Here is a 23,221-nt window from a genome sequence, read left to right as displayed (position 1 = left end):
ATTGAAAACAACATCCAGCCCCCTCATGTCGGTATAGCTTTGTGTTATAGGTGTTTTTTTAATATAGTTTATGGTTGGTTGGAAATGAACCACTCTATTGTTAACATATGTCTGAAATGAGCGCTGTCATGTTCCCTTAGCAAATCTTGACATATGTGCCAAGGTTGCAAATGTTTAAGAACAGAATACTGTCCGAAAAGAGTTATCATGCAACTGAATGTTAGCACTACTATTTAAAATAGGGGGCAAAGTAAACAAAGTTAATTTGATTAAATTGTGTACTAAAATCAGGCTATACACCAAATGCATATGTAAACCAGGGGCATTATGATGCAGTTATTTTTTTTGGATTACCTTTGTAACAGATAAAACACAAGGTCATGAGTAAAGAACTGTACAGTATATTTATTAAATCATCTGTGCGAAAAGGACCGAAAAATTAAACTGAACCAAGATCCTGCACAAACAGTAACAGTAAATTTCAAAAAGACCAAGAGAGAGTTTGTACGTAGAAAAATAAGTTAGAAACAAAGGGCCAATGATTCCTTTTCTGCCACTATAAAACATGATCTTACAGATGGATAGCTTTGTCTGTATATTGTTTCACCTCTCTCTCTCTCTCTCTCTCTCTCTCACTCACTCACTCACTCGCACGCATATATAAGCACAGGTTTACAAAACCAGGAACTTGGTTGTCTGGTAAAATAGCCTCAGTTCTGCATATACACTTCCTGCACCAACTTAGTGAATTTATACCAGTGAAGCAGCAGCAGCTGAAATGATGAAGTGCTACTAGCAGACACAAACCTTTAAATAAACTGGGTAGACATCAGATATCTTGATTTCTGGTGATGGCTCTTTGGTTGAGCACCTAACTAGAACTCCCCTGGGGAACAGGGATGTTTTCATGAAGGTATTTCATACTGCCTTGCTCAGAGAAGTCAGCCACAGTGTGCCCTTCTCCTCGAAGGACCCATTTAGTGGTCAGAAGCCCCTCCAAACCCACTGGACCTCTCGCATGTATCCGTGCTGTACTGATACCAACTTCAGCTCCTGTAAAACAAGTTTTGGAAAATGAAGTCTTCTGCCTAATTTTCAAGACAGTGGTAAGTTACATCCCTTAACAAGCGGATGGACAGCATTTTCTCATATTTATTTCAGATAGCTTTAAGAAGTAAAATCATGCCTGATTCTGTACATACCTAGGCCAAAGCGGTAGCCGTCAGCAAAGCGAGAGCTGGAGTTCCAGAAAACACAGGCACTGTCCACCTGCTGCAGAAACTGCTCAGCTGTTTCTTCATTTTCTGTAATGACGACGTCAGTGTGGGAGCTGCCGTATTTGTGAATGTGGTCAATAGCATCCTGCATGCTGTCTACCACTTCAATGCAGCACTCCAGGTCCCCATACTCTGTCCTCAGAGACTTCACCTCAGATGGGCTGAAAGTTAAATAGGATGCAAACCGGGGGCCTGCATGGATCTTCACCTGAGAGAAAGCAATAGAACAGTGATTAATGAACAGAATAATGAAATCAAACACCAATCATTAATCAAAAATAAACAAAACTCCTTTACTGAATGTAATTAAGTGCCAAACCCTCTCTCCAGAAAGTTGTTTTTTAATTTCTGGAGCTCAAGCCTTCATCAAAATGTGCAAAAAAAACTTTTACCATATACTGTAAGTCTATGAGTAATATCTCTGCCCAAATTATGGAATGTTTCTTACATGTTCTGTTCTCAGCATATCAATGATCTGGTCAAATATAGGAGTTCGCAGCAAATCTCTGTGAATAAGGAGGGTCTCCATGGCATTGCAAGCTGCAGGGTAGTCACATTTGGAGTCTCTGACTGGAAAGAAACACAAGTTGGTATATTTAATCACGAGTTCTTGGTTAATCCAATAAGTTAATAAGAAAAAGTTAATTAATAAACTCTTACAAATGCTACATGTACTTCTACAACATGTAAAATACTGTGACTAAACCACAGCAGAAATAGAAACATCAAAATTTTCCTCCAACCTTCACAGCCACACACAGGAAACATACCAACATCAAGAGCTTTGTCTATGCTGGCATCGCTGTCTATGTAGACATGACAGATGCCCTCGCTGTGGCCCAGAACTGGAATACCCTTAGCCGCCCTTTGGATTTCCCGAACCAGCTGGGACGAGCCCCTTGGAATGATCAGGTCTATCATCTTGTCTAGTCTGCACAGATCTTCAACTTCTTCCCGTGTGCTTACCTAGGTGTCAAGGTAAATTTAGAATATCTGAATTAATGTTGTAATTGTGTAAAGAACTCACACTGTGCTTGGATAATGTAAGGCTTTCAGTTTTACCAGTTGAATGGCATCTGCCACTCCATGAATGGAAAGTGCTTCCTGGGTTAGTTGATGTAGAATTTTATTAGTGTTGGCAGCTTCTTTGCCACCCTTCAGTAGCAAAGCATTTCCACTGGCAATAGCCAGAGCTGACACCTGAAAGACAATATTAAATAAGTGAAAATGTGACTTTAACTTTTAATTACAAAGTCGTCAAAAAAAGTCTCCCACACTGACAGCTAAATGTGATTAAGGTGGAGTGTTGGGCTTGACTGACCTGTGGGAGACAATCAGGACGTGACTCAAAGATGACCAGCAGGACCCCGATGGGGACAGTGATCTGTTCCAGCTCCAGGTTGTTGGCCACCCTGGTCCTCCTCAGCACCCGACCTACGCTATCCCTGGAGGACACAGCAAGCTGACGGAGGCCAATGGCAAGGCTGTTTAGCTTAGCAGTTGACAGACTCAAGCGGTTGATCAGAGGCTGGGATAAACGACCTATGAGGAAACAGAAAAAACAAGTAAAAATACTGACAATGCAATACTCTATAGATCCATATTGAGAAAGTCTTTTTGCTTTTAGCTAACAGAAACACTGTAAAGAAGAACTTTAATCATCCAGTTGAAGAGAAGTCTCCCTACAGACTATGCTAGGCACTCTAACAACACAAGACACAGAATGAATCCTGCCAGTTTTATAACCTGACAAGTACTACGCGTTCATAAGCCTCTTACTGGCAACATGGCCGATGGACACCAGAGTTGTGATAAATGCCAAACAATGCTGACAACCAGATGATCCCAGCCCCCTCCTTATTCCAGTTTCCCTAAGTGGAAGTGCTACAGATGACTGATAACCACTGGCAGAGAATGGCATTTGAGTCAGACAAGTGCATGTAGCCATGGATTAAGGTGATCAGCGTCTCTTCTCTGTGACTCTGTACCTGATGCTGTTGCTAACTCCATGTCTCTCTTGTTGGCACTGAGAATCTCATCTTTCTTCTCTGTAAGCAGCTCAGAAAGATAGCAGATGATCTCCCCTCTCTGGAAAAACACACACACACACACACACATCGGCATTATTAACACATACCAGAATTACAGAGTAATAAATGTTACTACCAGCAGTACCCCTTGCCATTTGTTGTGAAAATGATTTTCACTTCTTTCCTGTATAGTACGTTTATAACTTATTAGAATCTTTTCATTTAAATTAATTTAGGAATGACATGAGGTCAATATAGTGTGTTTAGGGAATTTAACCTAAAGATCACCTTAATGAAAACACATTGAATTTAACCTTAATATGCCAGTGCTACATAAATTGCAATAAATGCTATTCCACTGTGTCAGTGATAAGATATGTGACTGCTGCAATCCAGCCCAAAAACAATGTGGAGTATTTTAAAACTTCCCTTGGCCAGGCCACACTGAGGGAACAAGAACCTCACCTGTTCAGGGAGCAGGGAGGCCAGAGCCCTGCCTGCATGCCGGGCCATCTCTGTCTGCTGCTCCACAGTTGGACCTAATGGTGTCAATAATACACATATCAAATATTAAAAACACAAACAGAACAAGTGGAGAATATATTTGTTCCAGATGGTTTTACCCATTACCTGCAGGTTTCACTTCTGAGAAGAAAGTGCCAACTTTCTTCCCCTCCACAATGTCTGTGATGACGTGGCCTGTGACTTTGGGATCTGTACCATTGGCAATGACAACAGAAGTCCCACCCTGTAGTGCCCAAAGGGCTGCTTTCACCTGATTGAGACAAAATCATTGAGTATAACTTTTTCATCATTCGGCCAGCTCAGCCCTGTTTACACTTTTGAGATCAAATATATTCTGTCACGCTGACCTTGGCTTCCATGCCACCAATGCCAACTCTGGACTTAGTGCCGTATGTGATCGACTGCTGGTCTCCAGGATAGAATATATCAATAAGTTTGGCATCATCTGTTCCCGGGGGACTGTCGTATAAGCCTGTTGGGTAGAATTTTTTTTGCTTTTTCATTCTTCACAGAACCAAAGCAGCCACACTGATATTGATATGTTTTCATCAAAAAAAACTTGACAGTTCATACAATAGAATATTTTATATTCACATGTGACAAAATGACAAAAGCTAATGAATAAAAGCAAAGCAGTGATGGCTTTGAATCAGAGGACTTTGTGAACTACTGTGGAAGTTTGTTTAACTAGTGTAAATTATATACTGTACCTCTTAATTTATCATGTAAAATTACAAGGATAGTTATATAGCACTGTTATAAATTATGTACCACTAAAATGAATGCTTACATGCAACCAAAAGTGAATCTTATCAAATTAGTGGTTATATTTGTACCTTCCACATCGGACAGGGCAATGAGGAGGTCTGCTTTCATTTCAACAGCTAGCCGTGCAGCCAAGCTGTCGTTATCTTTGATGCTTATTACCTGAAATACAAACAGGAATTTCATTAAGCCAAAAAGAAAATCACCACATCTAAGATTTTAGTGTAGAATAACAGCTTATCAGTTCATACCATGCAACAAAAGCATCCCAGTCCCATTCAGTTGCAAAACAAACCACATATGTTCATCCCTTTCCAAAAGGTGATAACACAAACAGGTCTGTGCACAACATAATGGCATAAAATAAGAAGACTATACTCTGAATTAACATTTACAGATTAACATAACATCCATATATATTCATCTGTCCAAAAAGTAAAATGTTACTGAGGGTGAAAATGTAAGTGAAAAGAAGAAAATATCTTTGATTTATGTATGATTTGAACAATCCATCACCACAGTTCAGGACCACATTTAGCATTCCCAGCATGCCTTTCACACAGTACCCACATTTACCCCCTGTAAGTCACTGTTGGGAACAGGGGGTGGAACGACAGCATCATTGGTGTTGATGATAGGAACTATGTTCATCCGCAGCAGTTCATGGAGTGTGCTGTTAAGGTTGCGACGCTTCTGCTCATCATGGAAATCCAGGTTTGTGACCAGAATCTACAGAGGTGGAAAGAAATGTAAAGAATTCAGTAATATTTAAATCATCTGCTGTCAGCATTTTATTGTGTGATCAAAGTCAGGTACACACTTGTGCAGTGCAGATGCTGTATTGAGTGAACATAGCTTCATACAACGCCATCAGACCGCTCTGTCCAGCAGCTGCACACGCCCTTGCCTCCAAAACTGGAATTGACTAAAAGGCCGAGAGATTTCAGAAAAGTTAAACTACAAGATTATAAACAAAAGTCAGCAAATGTTTATCTAATATTTTATGTTTAAGACTCTTATTTACCATGTCTTTAAGCTGGTTCTGTCCAGAATGCAAGGCTTGTCTGACACTTTGAGACAACAGGATCTCATGTCTCAGTCTCTGCTTCCCAAACGCCACAGCACCACTGGTGACAATCATCATCTCCCTGCCTTGATTCTGCAGCATGGCCACCTGATAGGACACACAATAAGACAATAACATTCAAGTTCCTCTTTAATGGCCAGGATCACTCCTCAGACCAGGGATTTCCCTATTATTATGTGTGCTGCTCCCACATATGTTCACACTTTCACAACCATCGTCAACTTCATTCTTGTCTGTATCAACAATAATAATATGATTGTACCTGCTCTACTATTGAAGCCAGTCGCCCCAGTGCTAGGCCGCACTCATCTCCACGTGTCACCACAGCACTCCCCAGCTTTACTACAATGCGTTTGGCCTGCTTTAACTCACTGCGGTGGGCAAAAGACTTCCCATGGGGACGTGGGAGTGAGACTGCAGAGTATAACGGTCACATATTATGACACATCAGCATGCATTATAGCACGCAAATTAAAGAGATGGTGAGAGCAGTGCCCACTTCAGGTAAGAAGTCGCCTGGTTACTTACATTTAGTTTGGGAAAACGCTCTGATGGAGACTGAACAGCCATTTGACTGCCACTTTCTGGATGTCAGGCGAGAGCACAAGGCCAGCCTGGCAAACATGGCACTGATGGTTGAGGACAGCTGTGATGAACACACAAACCAGTGCCAGGTTACTCTAACAGTGCAATAACCTCATCAGAGATAAGCAGCTTTAGGATATAATAGACAGGGTGTGTGTACATGGCTATGTACACCAAAGTTTAAAATGTAAAGAAATAAAGTATCACAATAAAATCAGTGGTTATTCATTTGAGCTTTGTTTTAGTCTCACTGGAAAGCTTAGTCTTGAACTTGACACACTGACCCACTGAAGATGATGTTGTTTGCACTTGTTAGCTTGGAAATATTTGCTAGCTTATAAATCCAGGGGCTTGGAGCTATTCACACCAAAAACCTCTAACATATGTGAAGTCACTGGAGTCGGAAAATCACTTAATAAAGCTAACGGCTTATAGTTTAGTATCTAGTGTTAATACTGTCAAGGTACATGGGGCTAGCTAATGTTAGCTAGCATTAGCTATTTACGAGCTCCCCCACTGCCTAGCTTATCGCTTATTTCTGACAAAATGGACAGGAATAAAAATTGCACAAAAGGACCGCTTACCTGGCAATGTGAATATCTACAAAAGCCAGCCGCAACTACACTTGTGAGTGCACTGCAGGAGACACGTAGTCAGCCAGACAGGCGCTGCTTAGCTGCCACATCCACAGCCCACGTTGGTTGGGAAGTGCATGAATTGAGCTATTCACTAACGGCACCTACGTAAGATTTCTAGATACGTTCACGTGGAAAGAAAAGAACTTGAGCAAATCAGTTTTTACGTACGTAGAAATAGTGCTTTTGATGGGCGGACTCTTACGTAGCCACGGGAAGCAGAAGCACAGGCAGTGTCATGCATGGGATGCATGTTTTATATGAAAATATTGATTCATTTACAAAGCAATTAACTACATTTTCTAAATTTATTTGAAATGCAATGTCATATTTTTATGAACAATTAGAATATGTTAAAAAGTTGTAAAGCTGACTTTTCTGTATAACAATATAACTTAATTAACGCTGGATATTTATGTATGCACATTTTGTAAATTTAAATCAGCTTTCTGCAACTTCATTTGCCGACGAAGGCTTTAAAATGCAGATGAAAGCTGAAAAAACAAGTAAACCCTCGATGTAACAATATTTTGTCAAACCACTGTTCAAGAATAAACTTTATCACTGAAATGGATTTCTTCATTTGTTTATTTAATTATTTATATTTTTAAATGAAATTGCATTTACGACAAATAACTGGTATTTTGTTTCACTTGATCCAGTTTGTTGGAGATATGCCATTGGATTGTGTGGTCCCCTGAAAGTCAATGGTTTGAAACGGCTACTAGAAGATGTCAACTCATCTTTAGTAATCCGACACTGAGGCACATGAGTGGCGTGTGCATGCCAGGAGAGGCCTATGAAACATTCATGAGCAGGAAAGCTTGGAGCACAGAACTCACTGAGCTGCCATAACAGGTGCAAGCACAGCAATGGGGACTGTTGAGGAAGGCCTGAAGTGCCCCGTCTGCCAGGATTTCTTCACGGATCCGGTGACACTCCAGTGTGGACATAACTTCTGTCTCACCTGTATCCAGGCTGTCTGGGAAACAGATGGACCTAATGAAGGGCCTTTTTTCTGTCCAGAGTGTCAGATATTCCTCCCCTCTGACCTCACTCTGGAGATAAACACCAGCCTTCAGACGAAAGTAAAGGACTTCATCGCTAACGGTTCATCAATAGCACAACTACAGACAACATCTTCAAGCAGGGCAACCAAATCACCTTCAACCGTCCTCTGTGACCACTGCATAGAGATGTCATCGGTGGCCATAAGGACCTGTCTGACCTGTGATGCTTCTCTGTGCCAGGCTCACGCCCTGCTGCACGAGCAGAGGTCTGCTCTGAGGGAGCATTCAGTTGTGGAGGTGACGGGAGATCCGCTGTCTCTGAAGTGCAGGGACCACCGTGATGAGCTCAAGCTCTTCTGTATGGAGGAAAAGGTCCCAGTGTGCTGTTTGTGCGTCCTCGTTGGTATGCACAAGAACCACAAAGCGTATCAACTCCATGAAGCCTGCGCACACTTCAAGGTGAACTTTATGGTTGTTGTTGTTGTTGTTTGACCACTGGCCAGCGTGTTTTATTTACTTGTAAATCTCATGGTTATTTTTGTATTTCTCCATCAGTGTATTAATTTTCTATAGGCCTGTTGTATTTCTGTCTTTAGGGCATGTTAGAGACCACAATGAACCAGCTGCTGAAGAGGAGAAGTGAAGCAGAACTTGCAATCAAGGATTTGGAGTCACTGTATACACAAACAGTGGTATAATCAATATGAAAGACCCCTTATTAATCACTGATATATATAATTTTTTTAATTCACAGAATCCCCTCGTATGTTGTTAAACAACATATGTTTTTTTATTTCCTAGAATTCTGCTGCAGATTTCAGAGAGAGAATCTCAGACAAGTATAGCAGAATTCGTGTGGTGTTGGACGGTGATGAGCGTCTGATGATGCAGATCATAGATGCAGAGGAGACATATATGACAGAGTGGCTAGAAGCCCAGAGGGCCATTATGGAGGCCCAGATCAAAGAGATAGATAGTCTCAGAGCCTCCAGCAAATCACTCCTTCAGGACACAAATGATCTGCGATTCCTGCAGGTAGGTGCCACATATTAGAATGGTATGTTATTGATGTAAAGGGAAAGCGTTTCACAAGTGCAGCTAAACTGTTTTCTGTGATTGCAACATGTGCAGTTGTGCCTTACCTGTTTATTTTCAACAGCAAATCACAGCACAGAATCTTTCGTGAGTATATCATTTCTCTTTTTCCCATCTTAACTGCCTGTTTTTGGTATGGTTATTGCCTTTTAATGGTTTTCCGTTTTTATCGTAGTGACCCTTTGGATTTAGCACCTATCCAGGAAGTAGACAGGGATCTGTGTGACCCTGAGAAACTGAGAACAGTAGAGAAGCTGGTGGATGACCTTTCGGTGGCTTTAGCTCAACACTTTCCACGAATGTGGTCATGTTAGTAAAGAATCAAATATTTACCGATCTAAAATCAACCCCCACTGTCTCTGTACTTGTGTACTGAATGCAGATTTTTATTTGCAGATCTAAGTTCTCCAACTCTTGATTCTAAGACAGCCCATCCAAAACTAGAAATATCCCATGACAGGAAGCAAGTGTACTGGAGAAGACAGCCTGTCAGTGAGACTCTGTACCCTCAACCATATGACTCCCAGTACAGCGTCCTGGCTCAGGAGAGTTTTAATAATGGCCAGAACTACTGGGAGGTCATAGTCCAGGAGAAACCCTACTGGCTGATTGGTGTGACTACTTGTCCAGTGGATAAAAAAGACGGACAGAGTCAGAGTTCCTCTGGCCTGGGTGTGAACAACACATCCTGGTGCATCTACCACGGAGATGGGGAGTACCTAGCATGTCATGATACCCAGGAGAAGAAACTGTCAGTGGGAAAGAAAGTTAGAAAGCTGGGCATACTGATCAACCTCCAGAAGGGGGAGCTGTCATTCTACGATGCTGATGCTATGACTCTGCTTCACTCTTTCTGTGTTCAGTGCACAGAGCCTCTCTACGCCATGTTGAACCCATGCATTGATGTAAATGGACTGAACAGGCAACCTCTCACCTTATTTTGGATTAAGGACCCTTGGGAGTGGCATGTAAACACAGATGGACATAAAGAATGAATGTGGAGTACTACCTTAAACAATTCACTGATCAAACTCTCTGTCCCTTCACAAATGTTTATTTTCATTTTAGTTCACATTAAATTACATGGTGATGTCAAATATGCTGTAAAAGATGTGTTCGGGTCAGAAATTAAGCTGTTCAGTAAGAAACTTATAGCTGGGGAGAGATAACTTTTTAGTTTTTTAGTCTTGTCTTTAGTCATATAGTCAGTCCTATTTTAGTTTTCCATTGTCTGCAGTTGTCATATAAAAGTAAATATTTCATCAAGTGGTATCAGATGAATCGTCAAACAGCACTTTTGTCTTGTCTAGCTATACTTGTTCAGCAGCTTAGCACCTCTCATGTTCAACTTGATGTAGTTCAGGAATTAAGTGACCCGTGTGTACACTACTGGTTTGTTCTTTGTTCTTTGTACAGTTGTCCCCTCAGCTTACCAGACCATGAAGGACATGCGGGCCTTCATTCTCACATGTCAGTGGCCTTACAGAGTTGTTGCCCTGCAGCAAACAATATACCCAGTGAGGCCGAATAACATGAACAGTGACACTGTATTTCCATAGACCACAAGAGACTTAAATCTCTTTTCCTGTTATTATTCATACATGGTTGGTATGGTTATCCACTGTGTACATAAATGCTTACTTTCTGAAGAGAGAACAATTTGAAAACCTTTACTCACTCATCTGCTACTTTTCTATGGTTCTTCTTTTCTTGCAGGACATAATGAGCTTTTAAACAGTGGTGAGAAAATTAGAAAATGTAACCTTATTCAATTTTGAGCAGAAATTTAGAGCACCTGTTAAAATATATATTCCTAAAAACAGGGTGACACAGGCTGCCAGTACCTTGTAAATAAAAACTACATTTTATGCCCATTTATGGTTTTAAGCACATTCCAGCACTATGACTCAATCAGGGGTGTAACTGCATATGAGTTCTGCCATCCTTGGGCCTGGTGAGAACATACAGTAAAGACATGAAGTCACAGAAAAGAGACACTCAAGATTGAAGTGACCAGCAGGGGGAAACATTTATCAGCGTGCTGTAAACATCCTGTGACTGCTGACCCCATTTCTACAAGGAATGATATATTGAAAGACCACTGATTAATATGAAGATACATTATGAATAAGAAAATATGACACTTTTCGCCGTTACATTTTTCATTTATTGGGTCTTTTCCTTTTCCACATGCACATCACTTTTAATATAAGGTTTCAGATTATCTTTGGCCAGAATAAAAGTAAAGTTTCAGGGGTAAATTAAGGAAATACCACATTTATTTAAGGAAATACCACTGGAGGTTTCAGGTTTTTCTGTTCTAAGTCATATGTAACAGATAAAAACCCTTTACAATGAAATGACAAAGTGATAAAGTGGTTTGTCAGATTATTATTATTATTTTTTTAGAAGGTTGATTCACGTGGCATTAAAATTGACAGTGACGAAAACCTGAAAAGCAAAAGACCAGGTTCAACTGCACAAAATCCAAAAGCTAAATCACAATGAGTAGGACTTGCTCCATTGTGAACCAAGCCCTTGGCTTCACTGGCTGACATGTTGCTTATGGAAATGCTCCTTGAGTTTTTGATTTGATCCACGTCAAGAAGTGAGTGACACGTGTATAGACCCCAGGCTTGTTTTTCCTCCCACATTGGTCTCCCCAACTCACCAGGCCATAAATAACATGGGTTTTGTTCTGCATACAAGTCAGGGGTCCTCCAGAGTCACCCTGGAACAAGAGAATAGGTGACCAGATATTTATGAACTTACCTCAGATATTTTGAATAAAAGTGCTTAAGTAAAAAGATCCCACTACAAACCTGGCAGGAATCCACCCCTCCCTGCAGGTGGCCGGCACAAAGCATTGTATTGTCCAGGACGCTGCCATAAATAATGGGTTCAGAGCATTTCTCCTGATTGATCAGCAGTACGTCAGCCTTCAGCAGTTGGTTGGAACCATATTCGGCTGCAGAAAAATCAGATATGCCCAAATATGACAACAAAAGTTTTATCTAATTTCAATGGTCACAATGCAAATAAAAATTTAAGGTTCAAAGAGTTCTTTAAACTAAACTAAAAACAAAAAGAAGAAGAAGTGCCTCTAAAAAAAAAAACAGAAGATCTAAATGAAAATATATTATATTTAGCAGCTGGATATGCAAACGTGGCCTTACATTCCTCAGTGGCACCCCATCCAGAAATAGTGCACTCCATCCCATCAGGCAGTTGGGCATCAGGCAGACAGGCTGTCTTCACAAACTGAGTCTCATTGGCACAAACCCCATTGGTGCCCTGCAGCCTCAGCAAGGCTGCAGTTCAAATAAAAATCACAACAAAAATCAAATAATACATTCTTGTACTTTTAGACCACAACCTCATTACTTCTACTTTTTCCTTTTTTGAGTTTTAATTACGTCATGGACTACCAATAATGCAAATTTCATTAACCCATCATTACTCATGGGACAATTTGATTTGTCCTGTCAACACATGCTGTCCTTATTTAACCAAAAGAAAAGGATCAAAATTATGAGACATAAAGTGCTCTCAGCTTGTTCTTAATAAATTCTTATTTTGTTGGTGCAATCATTGATTATTTGATATTAAATAACAGAGAGACATGGATCACCTATGTCATTGTATACAGCTGAAGGAGTTTCCCTGTAGTTCTCATGTACAATAGCCTCTTCGACTCTTATGGTTTGCTCTGTTTGTTCTGTCGTGTCCAGTGACAGACCTCCCATAACCACCTGCATGTCCTTTCCTGGTTCACTGTTCAAACACAAACAGCACATAAAGATTATGTCCATGTGTGTAAACTATTCCAGAATCAGCCAATGTTTTGTGGTTTATCTTTTTTTACATTTCATGATGGTGCTTACATGCAGTGTCCAGCTGTCAGTACCCAGCAGCTAGCAATGAGAACTCCTCCACAGATGTGTCTGAATGGCACATTGGTGTTCTGTGGTCTCACTTGCAAGGACACCTGCCAGGGTAGAGATCCTGGATTGACCTTCAGACCCCCAAAAATTCGGGTAATGGCCTTTTTTGGCTGAGGCTCCCCACAAGTGGAGAACTGTTGCAGTGGAGCACTGGTACTGGGGATGAGAGAACCATTAGTGGGTGCAGGAGAAGGTTCTGGGGCCTGGCTGGGCTTTTGAGTCACTGGGGCTTTGACAGTCGTTGGCTTGGGGTCTGCTGTAGGTTCAGGTGTGGTTGGTTGTGGCTTGGCAGAAGTGGGATCAGGGACTGGGATGACAATTTCAGTTGGTGACACACCTGAAAGCACATACACAAAACGATAACACAACTGTTTTTATTGACCATGCTCGTAAACAGAAACCTGTCTGAAGCTTTAAAGCTGACCTGTTGGTGAAGGACACACTGTCAAATCACAGTAGTCCCAAAGCAACCTGGTGCCTCTTCTGAAGTAACACCAGGGCTTTGTGTCTCCATCTGGGTTCCTGTGTCATAGAAAATGCGTGAGTGAACATCTTGTATCTGTTGTCTGCAGTTTGAAGACACTTGTTTATTTTCTCCTGACCTGCAGAAGTTGTGAGGGCCAAGTCCATCTTCGTCCTCAAAGGTGCTGAAGGGATCAGTTCCTTTCTCCAGTATGAAGTGTGAGTTCCAGTAGAGGCATTCGTCACCGTCGTCTGTCTCACTCACATTGCCACGATACGACTCTCCATCATCCACATAGCAATCATTTGGGCCTAAGACACATACCACATTCAGTCACCATATGAGTATAACTATGTCCAAATACCTTAGACTATAAAAATGGAAAACAATAATGTATCCTACATATTATAGTATTTACCAACATGGCAGAAACGTCCTCTGTACCCTGGAGGGCACTGGCAGTCAAAGTCATTATCATCTTTGATGCATGTTCCACCATTCCTGCATGGATTAGGCTGACACAGAGCAACTTTGGAGAAAAACAGTACACAGTGTAAGCTTGCTTCTGGGAATTGTCAAAATAGTGGAAAAGAGGTAATCTGTCTTGTCTGGATGAAGAAATACTCACAATGTCTGCAGTCTGGAGGCTGGAAGGGCACCTTGCATTTACACTCATAAAACGGGGGATCTGAAGTCAGCACACATTCACCACGTCCACACTGACCTCTCTTACAAATTTTTGGACCTGAGACAATAACAACACCAGTAAATTTGCTTTAGTATTAATTCCATGTTGCTCATTTTTGATCGTGCAAATACAGCCATTCGGCAGCCAACAACAGGTTACGGATAACAGATTTTTTTCTTTTCAAACCTTTCTCGCATTTCCGTCCTTTATAGGGTTTGGGACAGTCACATTTGAATTTATTTTTGCCTTTCTCTTTACACACTCCATTGTTAAGGCAAGGGTTTGGGTTGCATCGGCCTGAGAAACAAGAAGTATTAAAGGAGGAAACATAAGCTTTAAATTACATCCTTCCAATCCAAAGTAGCCTGATCATGCAACAGTGCACAGATTGGTGTTAATATTTTTGACAGAATTCCTGAGAGTCTCTTACCTTCTGGCTCTTGAAGTTCAAAAAGCCAGTCTAAATTACTCTGGTCATCTTCATCATCATCATCACTATTAGCTCCATCTACGATCTCAAAGAAGATGTCTAAAGCAAAATTTTTCCAGATATAAATAGATATAAATGTTATCCTCCTCAGTCTCTCATCTTATAAAACTTGCACATATTTTAGGTAGCAGGGCGACATTTACAGTGAAGCTCTGGGAGAACTAAGAGGACACTAGATGTCAAATATTGTTCTACATACAATGTGTTATAAAATGAATAAAAAGAATAACTTACCTTCAATTATGTCCTGAAATGTTCCTCTCTGTTTCCCAGGTTTGCCCTCTCTCCGATTCCCAGGTACCCCATGCTCATGATCACGATGCCCATGACCATGTCTGGGATGATGTTTGTCGTCCTTTTTACGTTTAAGCTGAATTTTTTTTTTTAAATAATAATAATAATTGCAGATTATCAGCATCACATAAGAATCATAACACTGAAAAATATTTGAATGAATTATGGACAGATGCTACTGTAGTTTATTCACAGCAAAATCCATTATCAAACATTGCAACATTGTGAATAAGAGCCAATACATTTGCTTACAGTAAAACAATTGCCTTATAATGCATACAGTGAGTACATACTTCAGCAGGTGTGAGCAGCACCGCTAAGAAAAGGCAAAAGAAGAGGAGCTTCATGATGGCAGCGGATCAGAGGACATCCAGGAGAGTAAAATGAGAGTGCGCTGTCTGGCAGATCGCTCACACTTTTCTAAACATTTGTGTAAGTACACTAACCTTTGATTCACTGGGTTGTCTGGCATCCATCCTTGTTGCTGAGTCAGTTTTATTGATTCTGGCTGTGCTCTTGGATTGTAATTTTTTTTTTTTATAACAATAATAATAATATTAGGCAAAACACTGGCAAAAAAACAGTTTTAATGGACAAATAAATGGTTCAAAATCAGCCTCACTGTCTCTGCCACCTTTGAAACATTTTTCATTTTGAAGTTCATTCAAAATAATTTTCAACAAATAGGCTAAGCGTGCACTCAGATGCAACACTAAGGCTCAGAGAGCATATTTGCAAAGAGTCAGTTGTTTGTTTGAATGTAGACTTTGGATCCACATACACTAGGTGCATCTCAGGACAAATTACCGTGTGCTTTTTTAGATCTTTTCATGTATTTACAAAATCATCAAAGTGTAATACTGTGCATAAATATATCCTCGATGAAATATAAGATCTCTTGTACATCAGTGTTGGTAACTTTTATCACTTCTGAGTAAGACTGAAAACTTTTTTTTTCAACCAATATTTTGTTATAGAAGGAGAATATATAAACTCAATATGCATAAAACACTTCATAGTCCTTTTTCTTAGTCTGATGAACTTAGATATGAAGCACACTGCCTCCAGTATTTCTGTATGTTTTTCTGAAGGTTTAAAATACATACAGGAACGAATGTGTAGTATTCTCCTTTAACACAGTTCCTTATAAGGAACTATCTTCCTGCTGGAAATTGTTATCACGTTGTGCCTCTGTGTGATCTGAAATTGAGTCAGTTATTTTAAAACAGGACAAGTAGCAAGGCACCACTTTCTAATATGGCAGCCTTTCTAAAGGATTTGGATTCTAACCAATGGCTTTATTAAGGGTTAATAAAATATTTGCAATGCTTGATAGATTATATTTATCCTCCTCCAGCATGAGGGTTGTTTGTCCTTTTTCACCTTAGTGGGGAATGTTTGCAGATTATCTGGACAAAATTCCTTTTACTGACAATCCATTAACATTATCAGCTAGGTGAATGTATTGATTACTAGGAAACGAGAAACCCATGAGCATTTGTTAATAGATTTACAACATTTATGCATTATTACCAAGGGCATAAACACCAACAGACTGAAACATCTATGAGTTTTTCACTTATCTTGAGAAATATTGCAACTTCTGTTAGATGACTTGCCATGACACACAGACATTCATCATCCCCAGAAGATAAATTCCACTGACTTTGATGATGCCCTGATTTTTCCTTCCTCCCACTCGCCTTCATATAGGACTTAGTAATACCATGACCTGGATGACCGAGAAACTTCACAGACATGCTGACATTAGCTCAAAGCACCAGTGTGCGTATAGCCTCGTAGAGCTGTTAGCATGGCAGCAAACCCTTAATCTAGTTTAATTGTTTATAAAGCCATTAGTTAAACTTACAGTAGATGCCTTTATAATTGGTGCCTAATTAGAAAGTGGTGTCTTAGCAAGTAATTACTAAAAGCTTTGCTGTGGATCTACTAGTCAGAGGTCACTGGTAGGAGATGGAGCATTACAGATTACAATAGGCTTTGCATTGGTGCCATTGTGGTCATGACCAGGGCACAGGGCCAGGTGGAGGCAGTCTGAGAAGGTTCCTGCACAGAACGAGAACAGCGGCGTCATTTTGTCTGCCTCAAGAAAAGTCACCAACCCTGCAGGGAAACTACACAGAACACCAATCCGACCGAAGTGTTTTGTGAACGGTAGCTGATGGGGCACCCCACCATGCCAAGCAGTGTACTCCCCATCAAAGAACTCCACGCACCAAGACTCGTCGCCCCGTCCCAGCCAGCAGTCTTCAGTGGTGCCCTTGCGAGAAATGGTGGGGTAGGTGACACCCAGCTCCCAGTAAGTCTTCCCAGTCACATCAATCTCCCAGTAATGACGACCAAAGCTGAAGCCTTGCAGGCTGATGACATTGAGGGTGGTGTCAAAGCGTCCAGGGAGGTCCTGTAGTTGCTGCCACGTGCCTGTGTAGGTGGCACTGTCACCTTGGTGGGATATGATCAGCTTTGGGTGAGCTGTCTCTGGATCCAGACACACCTCACTGGAATCTGGAGACACATATTTAACATTTTAATATAGAAAAGGTAACATATCAAAGAGTTCCCGAAGTGGTAATAAACATTGTAGAAATAACATGTGCACTGACAGCTCTTGATGAGTTTCTTCATTATAGGGGTCTGTGAGCAGATAAGCAGAAGCATGTTGTTGGTGAGACTGAGGATCTGTTCAGCTTTGGCCTCGTCCAGGTTCACACTGCTCGGGTCCGTCCTGTTTAGCAGATCCATCACTCTGGAGGAGGAAGACCATTGTAAGAAACATCAGTTTTTGTTCTATTGCTTCCAATCAAAACATTTTCTTTTATTAATTGTGATTTGATTCCATACCTGTCCACTGTCTCCATGTCTTGCTGCTCAGGGAATGAAAAGAAAGACTGGGAACAAGCAGAAAAATCGGTTTAAATGTAATTTGAAAGCAAAATGTTTCACATCACATAACACTTTAAGTCACAAATGCAAAAGTAAATATGAAATTTCAAGTCATATTGGATCCACTGGACGTTGCCACTGTCAGTGGATCACTGCCAGGTGTAATCACCGTTGCATCAGGCTCTGTGTTGGTCTGGTCTAGTGCCACAGTGAGTCTGGCCAGATCCTGTTCTATCTCCTGGATTAAAGAACAGTTCTTCTCCATCAGTCCATCCAGAGCAGAGACCGCAGCCCGCTCCTCCATCTCCAAGTGGGACAGGGTAATCCTCAGGTCCTCATCCAGGACGGCCTGGATCTCCTGATATTTCCGTATGATGCTCTCCCTTATCACTGAGGACTTTTTCTGAGTCAGGCATAAGCATTAATGAGTTGGTTATACTTCCTGACCACAAGTGTAATTATAGTGTCAGTGTTTTTTGTTGCAGGATAAAAAAAAAAAATCAAATGTAACATATCAAAAAAGGACAAAAAGATTTCATGTTGTGGTTAAATTCCAACACTGACTGGTCTGAACTTACAGTGATCTCTGACTGCCGTGCCGCCAGCTTCTTCAGTCTGTATTTCACTGCTTCTCTTTGCCTCTTTAAACACTCCTGATGCTTTTCTAATGTCTCCTGTAGAAAGGGTTGCACACACATTCAGCACAGCTCCATTCAACACCAGCAAGGTGGACCTAGCCAAATTCTTTTGGGTGAGGTGCAGCAGAAGCAGTTTATTATGAGAGCTGATGTAGACAGCAACAGTGGAGATTGACTAACAGTGTGTTTACTGTAACTACCATCTTGTCTTCAGTCTCTTTTGTTTTCCGCAGGCCTTTTGTTTTTGAAAAGGCCTACTATATTTTCTTTGAGACTGCATTTTGGAATCTTAAAATTTCCTGTAACAGCACTGAAGGCTTTTCTGTGTTGCTGCAACCCAATCAAGCCGAAAACTATTCCCAAGTGTTTTGAACCTGTCCTCTAGATTCCAAGTGTTCAGAACTGGCTTCTCCATGAGGAAAATTAGATAACACTTTATTACTGCTGCTTAAATTTAGATACAAACAAGACCACGAGGAACAAAGCAGTGTCAATTGCAGCATTTTAGCATTTTAGATGAAAAGAGAAATTAATTATACTTTAACTACCTACAAGGTACAGCACTGGGAAATAAAACCGAAGTTTAGAAAACATTGTGTCAACAACCTTTTTCTTATTGTACAATTAATTATTCTTATTGTGCAAGTAAAAAGAGAAGAACAGCCACACACTTTATTACAGCCCACATACCCTATTCTTACTTGGTAATCAAAAGTATTATAATAATTATAATAACGTTTTGATCTACCTACAGTACATCTATATGCTGTTTTATTACTTTACTTTGTTATAGTTTTTTTCTCCTCAGGTGACATTAGAAACCTTCTGTCGCTGTGCATTTGAGAAGGGAACATTTGTTTTCTTCTCCATTTTACCAGTTCTAATGTACCCGTGGATGAACATGCCTGCCAGGAGAAGCTTTTCGAAAGTAAGTAAGACCCATTTCCTGACTTGTCCTCATTAAAAATGAATGCAATGAAGTAGAATACATAAAGACAACAAAGAAATCCCTGAGTGTGAGTGTGAATGTAGTTGTCTGCAACTTAAATTGTATTGTCTTTTACGGAACACAATAATTTTAATGAGTGAAAAAACATGTCTTTTACATTACACAGTAAGAATAAGGTATGTGGGCTGTAATATAATGCCTGTTTGTCTCCCTGTTTTGCAGTTGTTTACAGCATTTTTCAGTACTCCAAAAACACTCAATATAATTTATTTCTCGTATTCTCTAAAATGCCCAGTTGTTACTCCCTTGTTCCCCACAGTCTTGTTTTCTTCCACAGTACCTACATAGGAAACCAGTAGGTATTTTATTGGTACCTAATTCATACAACAAAATTACATTTTAAATCACAGGCTATATTGGAAAGTACAATTAAAAATCATTATTGCTGTGTCTGAAGTTGTTAAAGTTTGTCCCACAATAATTCCCCCATTGGTTGAATAAGGCCATAATGCAGCTCTTCCAAGCATGTAGTGGTGCATTACCCAATGATGTGTTCAGTTTTTTTCTGTACGAGAAATTTCATTATGCTTTACTCCACTGTTGACCATTTTCCAAAGCACACATGATTTTCTGCACTGTTAAAGTCTCCCTCCACTCCACTTGCTTATTGTTACCTGACTTAGATGCTTCACTATGCAGCATTTGACACCAGAAGGCTGTTTTGACATTTGTGTGAAGAGGGTTTTTTTTTTTTTTTTTAACTCTTATAACATGTCTGGAGAGGATCTCTGGGTCTGTTTTTCTAGCTATCCATGGAGCCATTGCTCAGTTCATTTCAGTACATCCAGTCGTATCCTACGGTTACATTGTCACAGTGGGATACCTAGATAAAAATCCAGCATTGTTCTATACAGTTTTCTTGGTAACCCTGTAAACCACTACTACAAGTACAAAAAAATGTGTAAAGCCTTTTGTGGCTTCAAAGGGAGCTGCGCAATGTCTCATAGTCCTCAAGTTTGAAAGTGAAAAAAACTATATATGTATGAGGGTGTAGAATTAGAAAGAAGTAGGTTTAATAAGAGAAAGTAGAAATATGAATGTGTGGAATAAAGACAATATCTCTGGTTCTGCTGCTTCCATTTTGTTTTGTAACTGTTCATCATGGGTCTATGTCATATTTGTTCAATGCTAAATCACTTAAGTTGTTGTACTATGTTGCTGGAAATGCAAACCTAGAGGATAAACAATAGGAAAACATGGATAACAAAAACAGGAATAAATGAATTTGGTAGATGAGCTTGGACACGTGAGCCAAGTCTCAAAATGTCTTGCTGTCCCACTTGCACTTGAATGCGTCAAATTGGAAGATGTGTTAAAATAATCATTGTTTGCAAATGCATTAACACAGGAAGCTAACTAAGAAAAAAAGGCTCTTTAATGTTTGATCTTTCTAAAGCAAGGTTAAACTTGCTAAATGGTTTCAAAGCCTTTCACCATGAATAAACACAAGTAGTTGCTTGGAATGAAGGAAAACCTTGCTAGTTAATTTAAAAATAACCATGACATGCTATGGAAAAAATGGTCAGTTATACTGTGTCTGCAGAACAAGATTGTAAATGGGCTACTGTCATACAAGGCAGAATCTGCAATCAAGTTCTATATTTAAACTTGTATATATACTGAGCAAAAACATACTGTAAATATTAGCATCAGAGTAAAATGAGGCCCCAGCTAATCAGTGTTTATATAGAGGGTCAAAAGACGCCATCGTCTGATCAGCCCCATAAAAGTCAACCAGTCCTCAGACTACCTCTCACCCAGTGTAACATCCCTGAACCAGTGTGTTTATTGGCAAAATGCAAAGAAGAAAACAGAGAACAGAAAAGAGGCAGTGGGTACCTTTGGTATAGCCGAGGATCATATGGTTTGTGGTGATTTAAAGCTTTATTGGCTTAGATTTCAATACAACAAATGGCAGTGTGGGTTTTCATTTATAAAACAGTACTTTCAAATACAGTTACTTCGTACATTATTTGTTTGATCTATTTGTTGGTTACTGTATGTTGGAGACGGCAATAAAATATATTAGGATTTGTAATTCCAATACATGTAAAGGGAAAGTGTCTGGCCATGTTTATGAGAGCCTGAGAAGAGAGACATTTTCTTTTTGTCAGGGTCAGATGAATGTTTGGCGTGTACAGTAGCCAGGGGAAGGAGGCTGATGATGTGTAGGTGCTTGGATGAATCCTTTCCATGTAGATCCAGAAAAACAATTGGTGGGTCAGCTGACTGCTTTCCCAGTGGCTTTTTTTTTTTTTAAATTCAAAGACTCACTGAGCCGATTCTTGCAAACTTTGGACTAAAACTGTTTCAGCCCAAGCAAAGGAAAGCTGACACATGTTCAAGCTACGAGCATGGACATTTCGTAATGGCGCCATGAGGTTCTATTGTACTTACAAAGTTCCACAGGAATCAACAGCAACAAATAGTAGGAATAAACAAGCAAGAAAGAAAGGAAAGCAGTTCCACTCAAAGCAAAGCAAGAAGTAAAACAAGCGCGGTCAAACCAAATAACATGACCCTATTTATCATTCATTCTCATTCTTTGTCATTTTTGAACATGGAAGAGATTCCCATTCCTTGTTTCCTGTGCAAGTCTAACTGGACAAATCATTCAGCTCGCGGTCGCAGGAAGCATCAGAGCAAAAAGAGTCCATTTCATGGCTTCCTTGATTACGTCAGGATAAAACAAACAAAAAAAAAAAACAGAAGAAAAGGAAATAAACCAAAACCTACATCTAGATTACAGTTGTTGTGTGCTATCTGAATGAATGTACAGTATATGCATGCTGCTCTGAGTGCTAGAAGAGCTTGGCCTTCTTTTTCATGTCGTTGCGTTTCCACAGGGGAAGCCTGTCAAACTCCTGGATCTCCATTCCAAAGATGTCAAAGAACGTTTCAGGTGCTAAGTGGCGCTAGAATTGAGAACAAAGGTGGACATAACAAAGGAGGGGAGGGTGGGAGGGGAGGGGGGTGTTTGTTGTTAGCACCAAAGCCATAAAAAGGGTCAATGCAAAAATGACACGAAGCAATGGATACCGCACATTCCTTGCTACAATTGTATTTGTGTAACATGCTATTTACACAAAGTAGAGAAATCCAGTATCAATTGCGGACAGACGGGTGGAAAACTGATACCTCCAGTCTGGTTCTGTCCACATCCCTGGGCAGTTTAGCTCTCCCTCTACTGGTTATCATGAGCATTTCATAGGGATACACCTTCAGAAGGAGACACTCATCAGTGAACAGGTCAAACCTACAGGCTAGAGTCAACTTTAAAAACCTCACAAACCATTTTTATCATTTTAATATTTTGGTAATTCTGGCTGTGATATAGGGAACACTGGGTGGGAGAACAGGTATGTGACAGGAGGCTGACTGGGAGTGAGAGCTGTTTTTTTTTAGGTTGTCAGGGAAATGCGGGGTGCTATGGTGTGCACACTTTTTTTGGGTGTAGAAACGTGCAGTAGATTAGGTAAGGGCAAAAACATGAAAACAGAGTTATGTAACAGTATTTTTAGTATTTTTAGAGGTCTTCAATGTAAACTAAAAAAAGAACTAACATCAGTAATGTAGGCCAAGTAAATCCACATGGGAATGATTGTCCTGGAAAACTGAGGTGCTCCTACTTTTCTAAATAACTAACCCCTTCTGTACAAGAATAAACTCGCAAATGGTATTTTAGCGGAAATGCTCAATAATAAGCAACTAGAAGTTCTTTGAGGCCTCTGACCAACTCATATCCACACAGTAATGTGTACACTCCCTTATATACTACAAAG

At 40.2% G+C, this 23,221-nt stretch overlaps 5 protein-coding genes across 10 annotated transcripts in view; 1 reads left to right on the top strand and 4 right to left on the bottom strand.

The window, feature by feature from the left end:
• Positions 1 to 385: 385 nt before the first annotated feature.
• Positions 386 to 6,992, bottom strand: LOC121190066 (delta-1-pyrroline-5-carboxylate synthase-like). The gene is made up of 17 exons (XM_041050631.1): positions 6,854 to 6,992; positions 6,213 to 6,330; positions 5,947 to 6,098; positions 5,622 to 5,771; positions 5,418 to 5,522; positions 5,168 to 5,326; positions 4,669 to 4,759; positions 4,180 to 4,304; positions 3,938 to 4,082; positions 3,773 to 3,846; positions 3,266 to 3,365; positions 2,599 to 2,819; positions 2,340 to 2,477; positions 2,048 to 2,243; positions 1,726 to 1,847; positions 1,203 to 1,485; positions 386 to 1,053 (listed from the first exon to the last, which is right to left on the bottom strand). Exons 2-17 carry the CDS (start codon positions 6,307 to 6,309, stop codon positions 872 to 874), a joined length of 2,340 nt encoding a protein of 779 aa, XP_040906565.1. The 5' UTR covers positions 6,310 to 6,330; positions 6,854 to 6,992; the 3' UTR covers positions 386 to 871.
• Positions 6,993 to 7,776: 784 nt separating this feature from the next.
• On the top strand, positions 7,777 to 10,004 carry LOC121189924 (tripartite motif-containing protein 14-like). The gene is made up of 6 exons (XM_041050404.1): positions 7,777 to 8,373; positions 8,511 to 8,606; positions 8,716 to 8,949; positions 9,074 to 9,096; positions 9,185 to 9,318; positions 9,406 to 10,004. The coding sequence occupies exons 1-6, from the start codon at positions 7,777 to 7,779 to the stop codon at positions 10,002 to 10,004; spliced, it is 1,683 nt and encodes a 560-aa protein (XP_040906338.1).
• Positions 10,005 to 11,392: 1,388 nt separating this feature from the next.
• On the bottom strand, positions 11,393 to 15,310 carry LOC121189180 (hyaluronan-binding protein 2-like). The gene is made up of 13 exons (XM_041049061.1): positions 15,182 to 15,310; positions 14,829 to 14,964; positions 14,535 to 14,633; positions 14,291 to 14,401; positions 14,045 to 14,161; positions 13,835 to 13,945; positions 13,556 to 13,727; positions 13,378 to 13,475; positions 12,894 to 13,290; positions 12,641 to 12,783; positions 12,186 to 12,320; positions 11,832 to 11,977; positions 11,393 to 11,740 (listed from the first exon to the last, which is right to left on the bottom strand). The coding sequence occupies exons 1-13, from the start codon at positions 15,233 to 15,235 to the stop codon at positions 11,573 to 11,575; spliced, it is 1,887 nt and encodes a 628-aa protein (XP_040904995.1). The 5' UTR covers positions 15,236 to 15,310; the 3' UTR covers positions 11,393 to 11,572.
• A 1,532-nt stretch (positions 15,311 to 16,842) lies between these two features.
• On the bottom strand, positions 16,843 to 18,490 carry LOC121189952 (probable E3 ubiquitin-protein ligase TRIML1). Its single transcript, XM_041050438.1, has 5 exons — positions 18,371 to 18,490; positions 17,962 to 18,195; positions 17,751 to 17,797; positions 17,513 to 17,655; positions 16,843 to 17,414 (listed from the first exon to the last, which is right to left on the bottom strand). Exons 1-5 carry the CDS (start codon positions 18,488 to 18,490, stop codon positions 16,843 to 16,845), a joined length of 1,116 nt encoding a protein of 371 aa, XP_040906372.1.
• A 3,181-nt stretch (positions 18,491 to 21,671) lies between these two features.
• The window catches only part of ablim1a (actin binding LIM protein 1a), a 37,658-nt gene continuing 36,108 nt past the window's right edge, over positions 21,672 to 23,221 (bottom strand). For all 6 annotated transcript variants that reach the window (XM_041050229.1, XM_041050228.1, XM_041050230.1 and 3 more), the window contains 2 exons: positions 22,578 to 22,658; positions 21,672 to 22,354 (listed from right to left, as the gene is read on the bottom strand). In XM_041050229.1, the coding sequence (XP_040906163.1) occupies positions 22,241 to 22,354; positions 22,578 to 22,658 (195 nt within the window). In that variant the 3' untranslated portion in view covers positions 21,672 to 22,240. The remainder of the gene's footprint in view (positions 22,355 to 22,577; positions 22,659 to 23,221) is intronic.

Source organism: Toxotes jaculatrix, chromosome 11 (genome assembly GCF_017976425.1).
Source record: "Toxotes jaculatrix isolate fToxJac2 chromosome 11, fToxJac2.pri, whole genome shotgun sequence".
Taxonomy (NCBI): Eukaryota; Metazoa; Chordata; class Actinopteri; family Toxotidae; genus Toxotes; species Toxotes jaculatrix.
The sequence above is the reverse complement of the archived record's forward strand: the minus strand, read 5'-3'. Positions and strand labels throughout refer to the sequence as shown.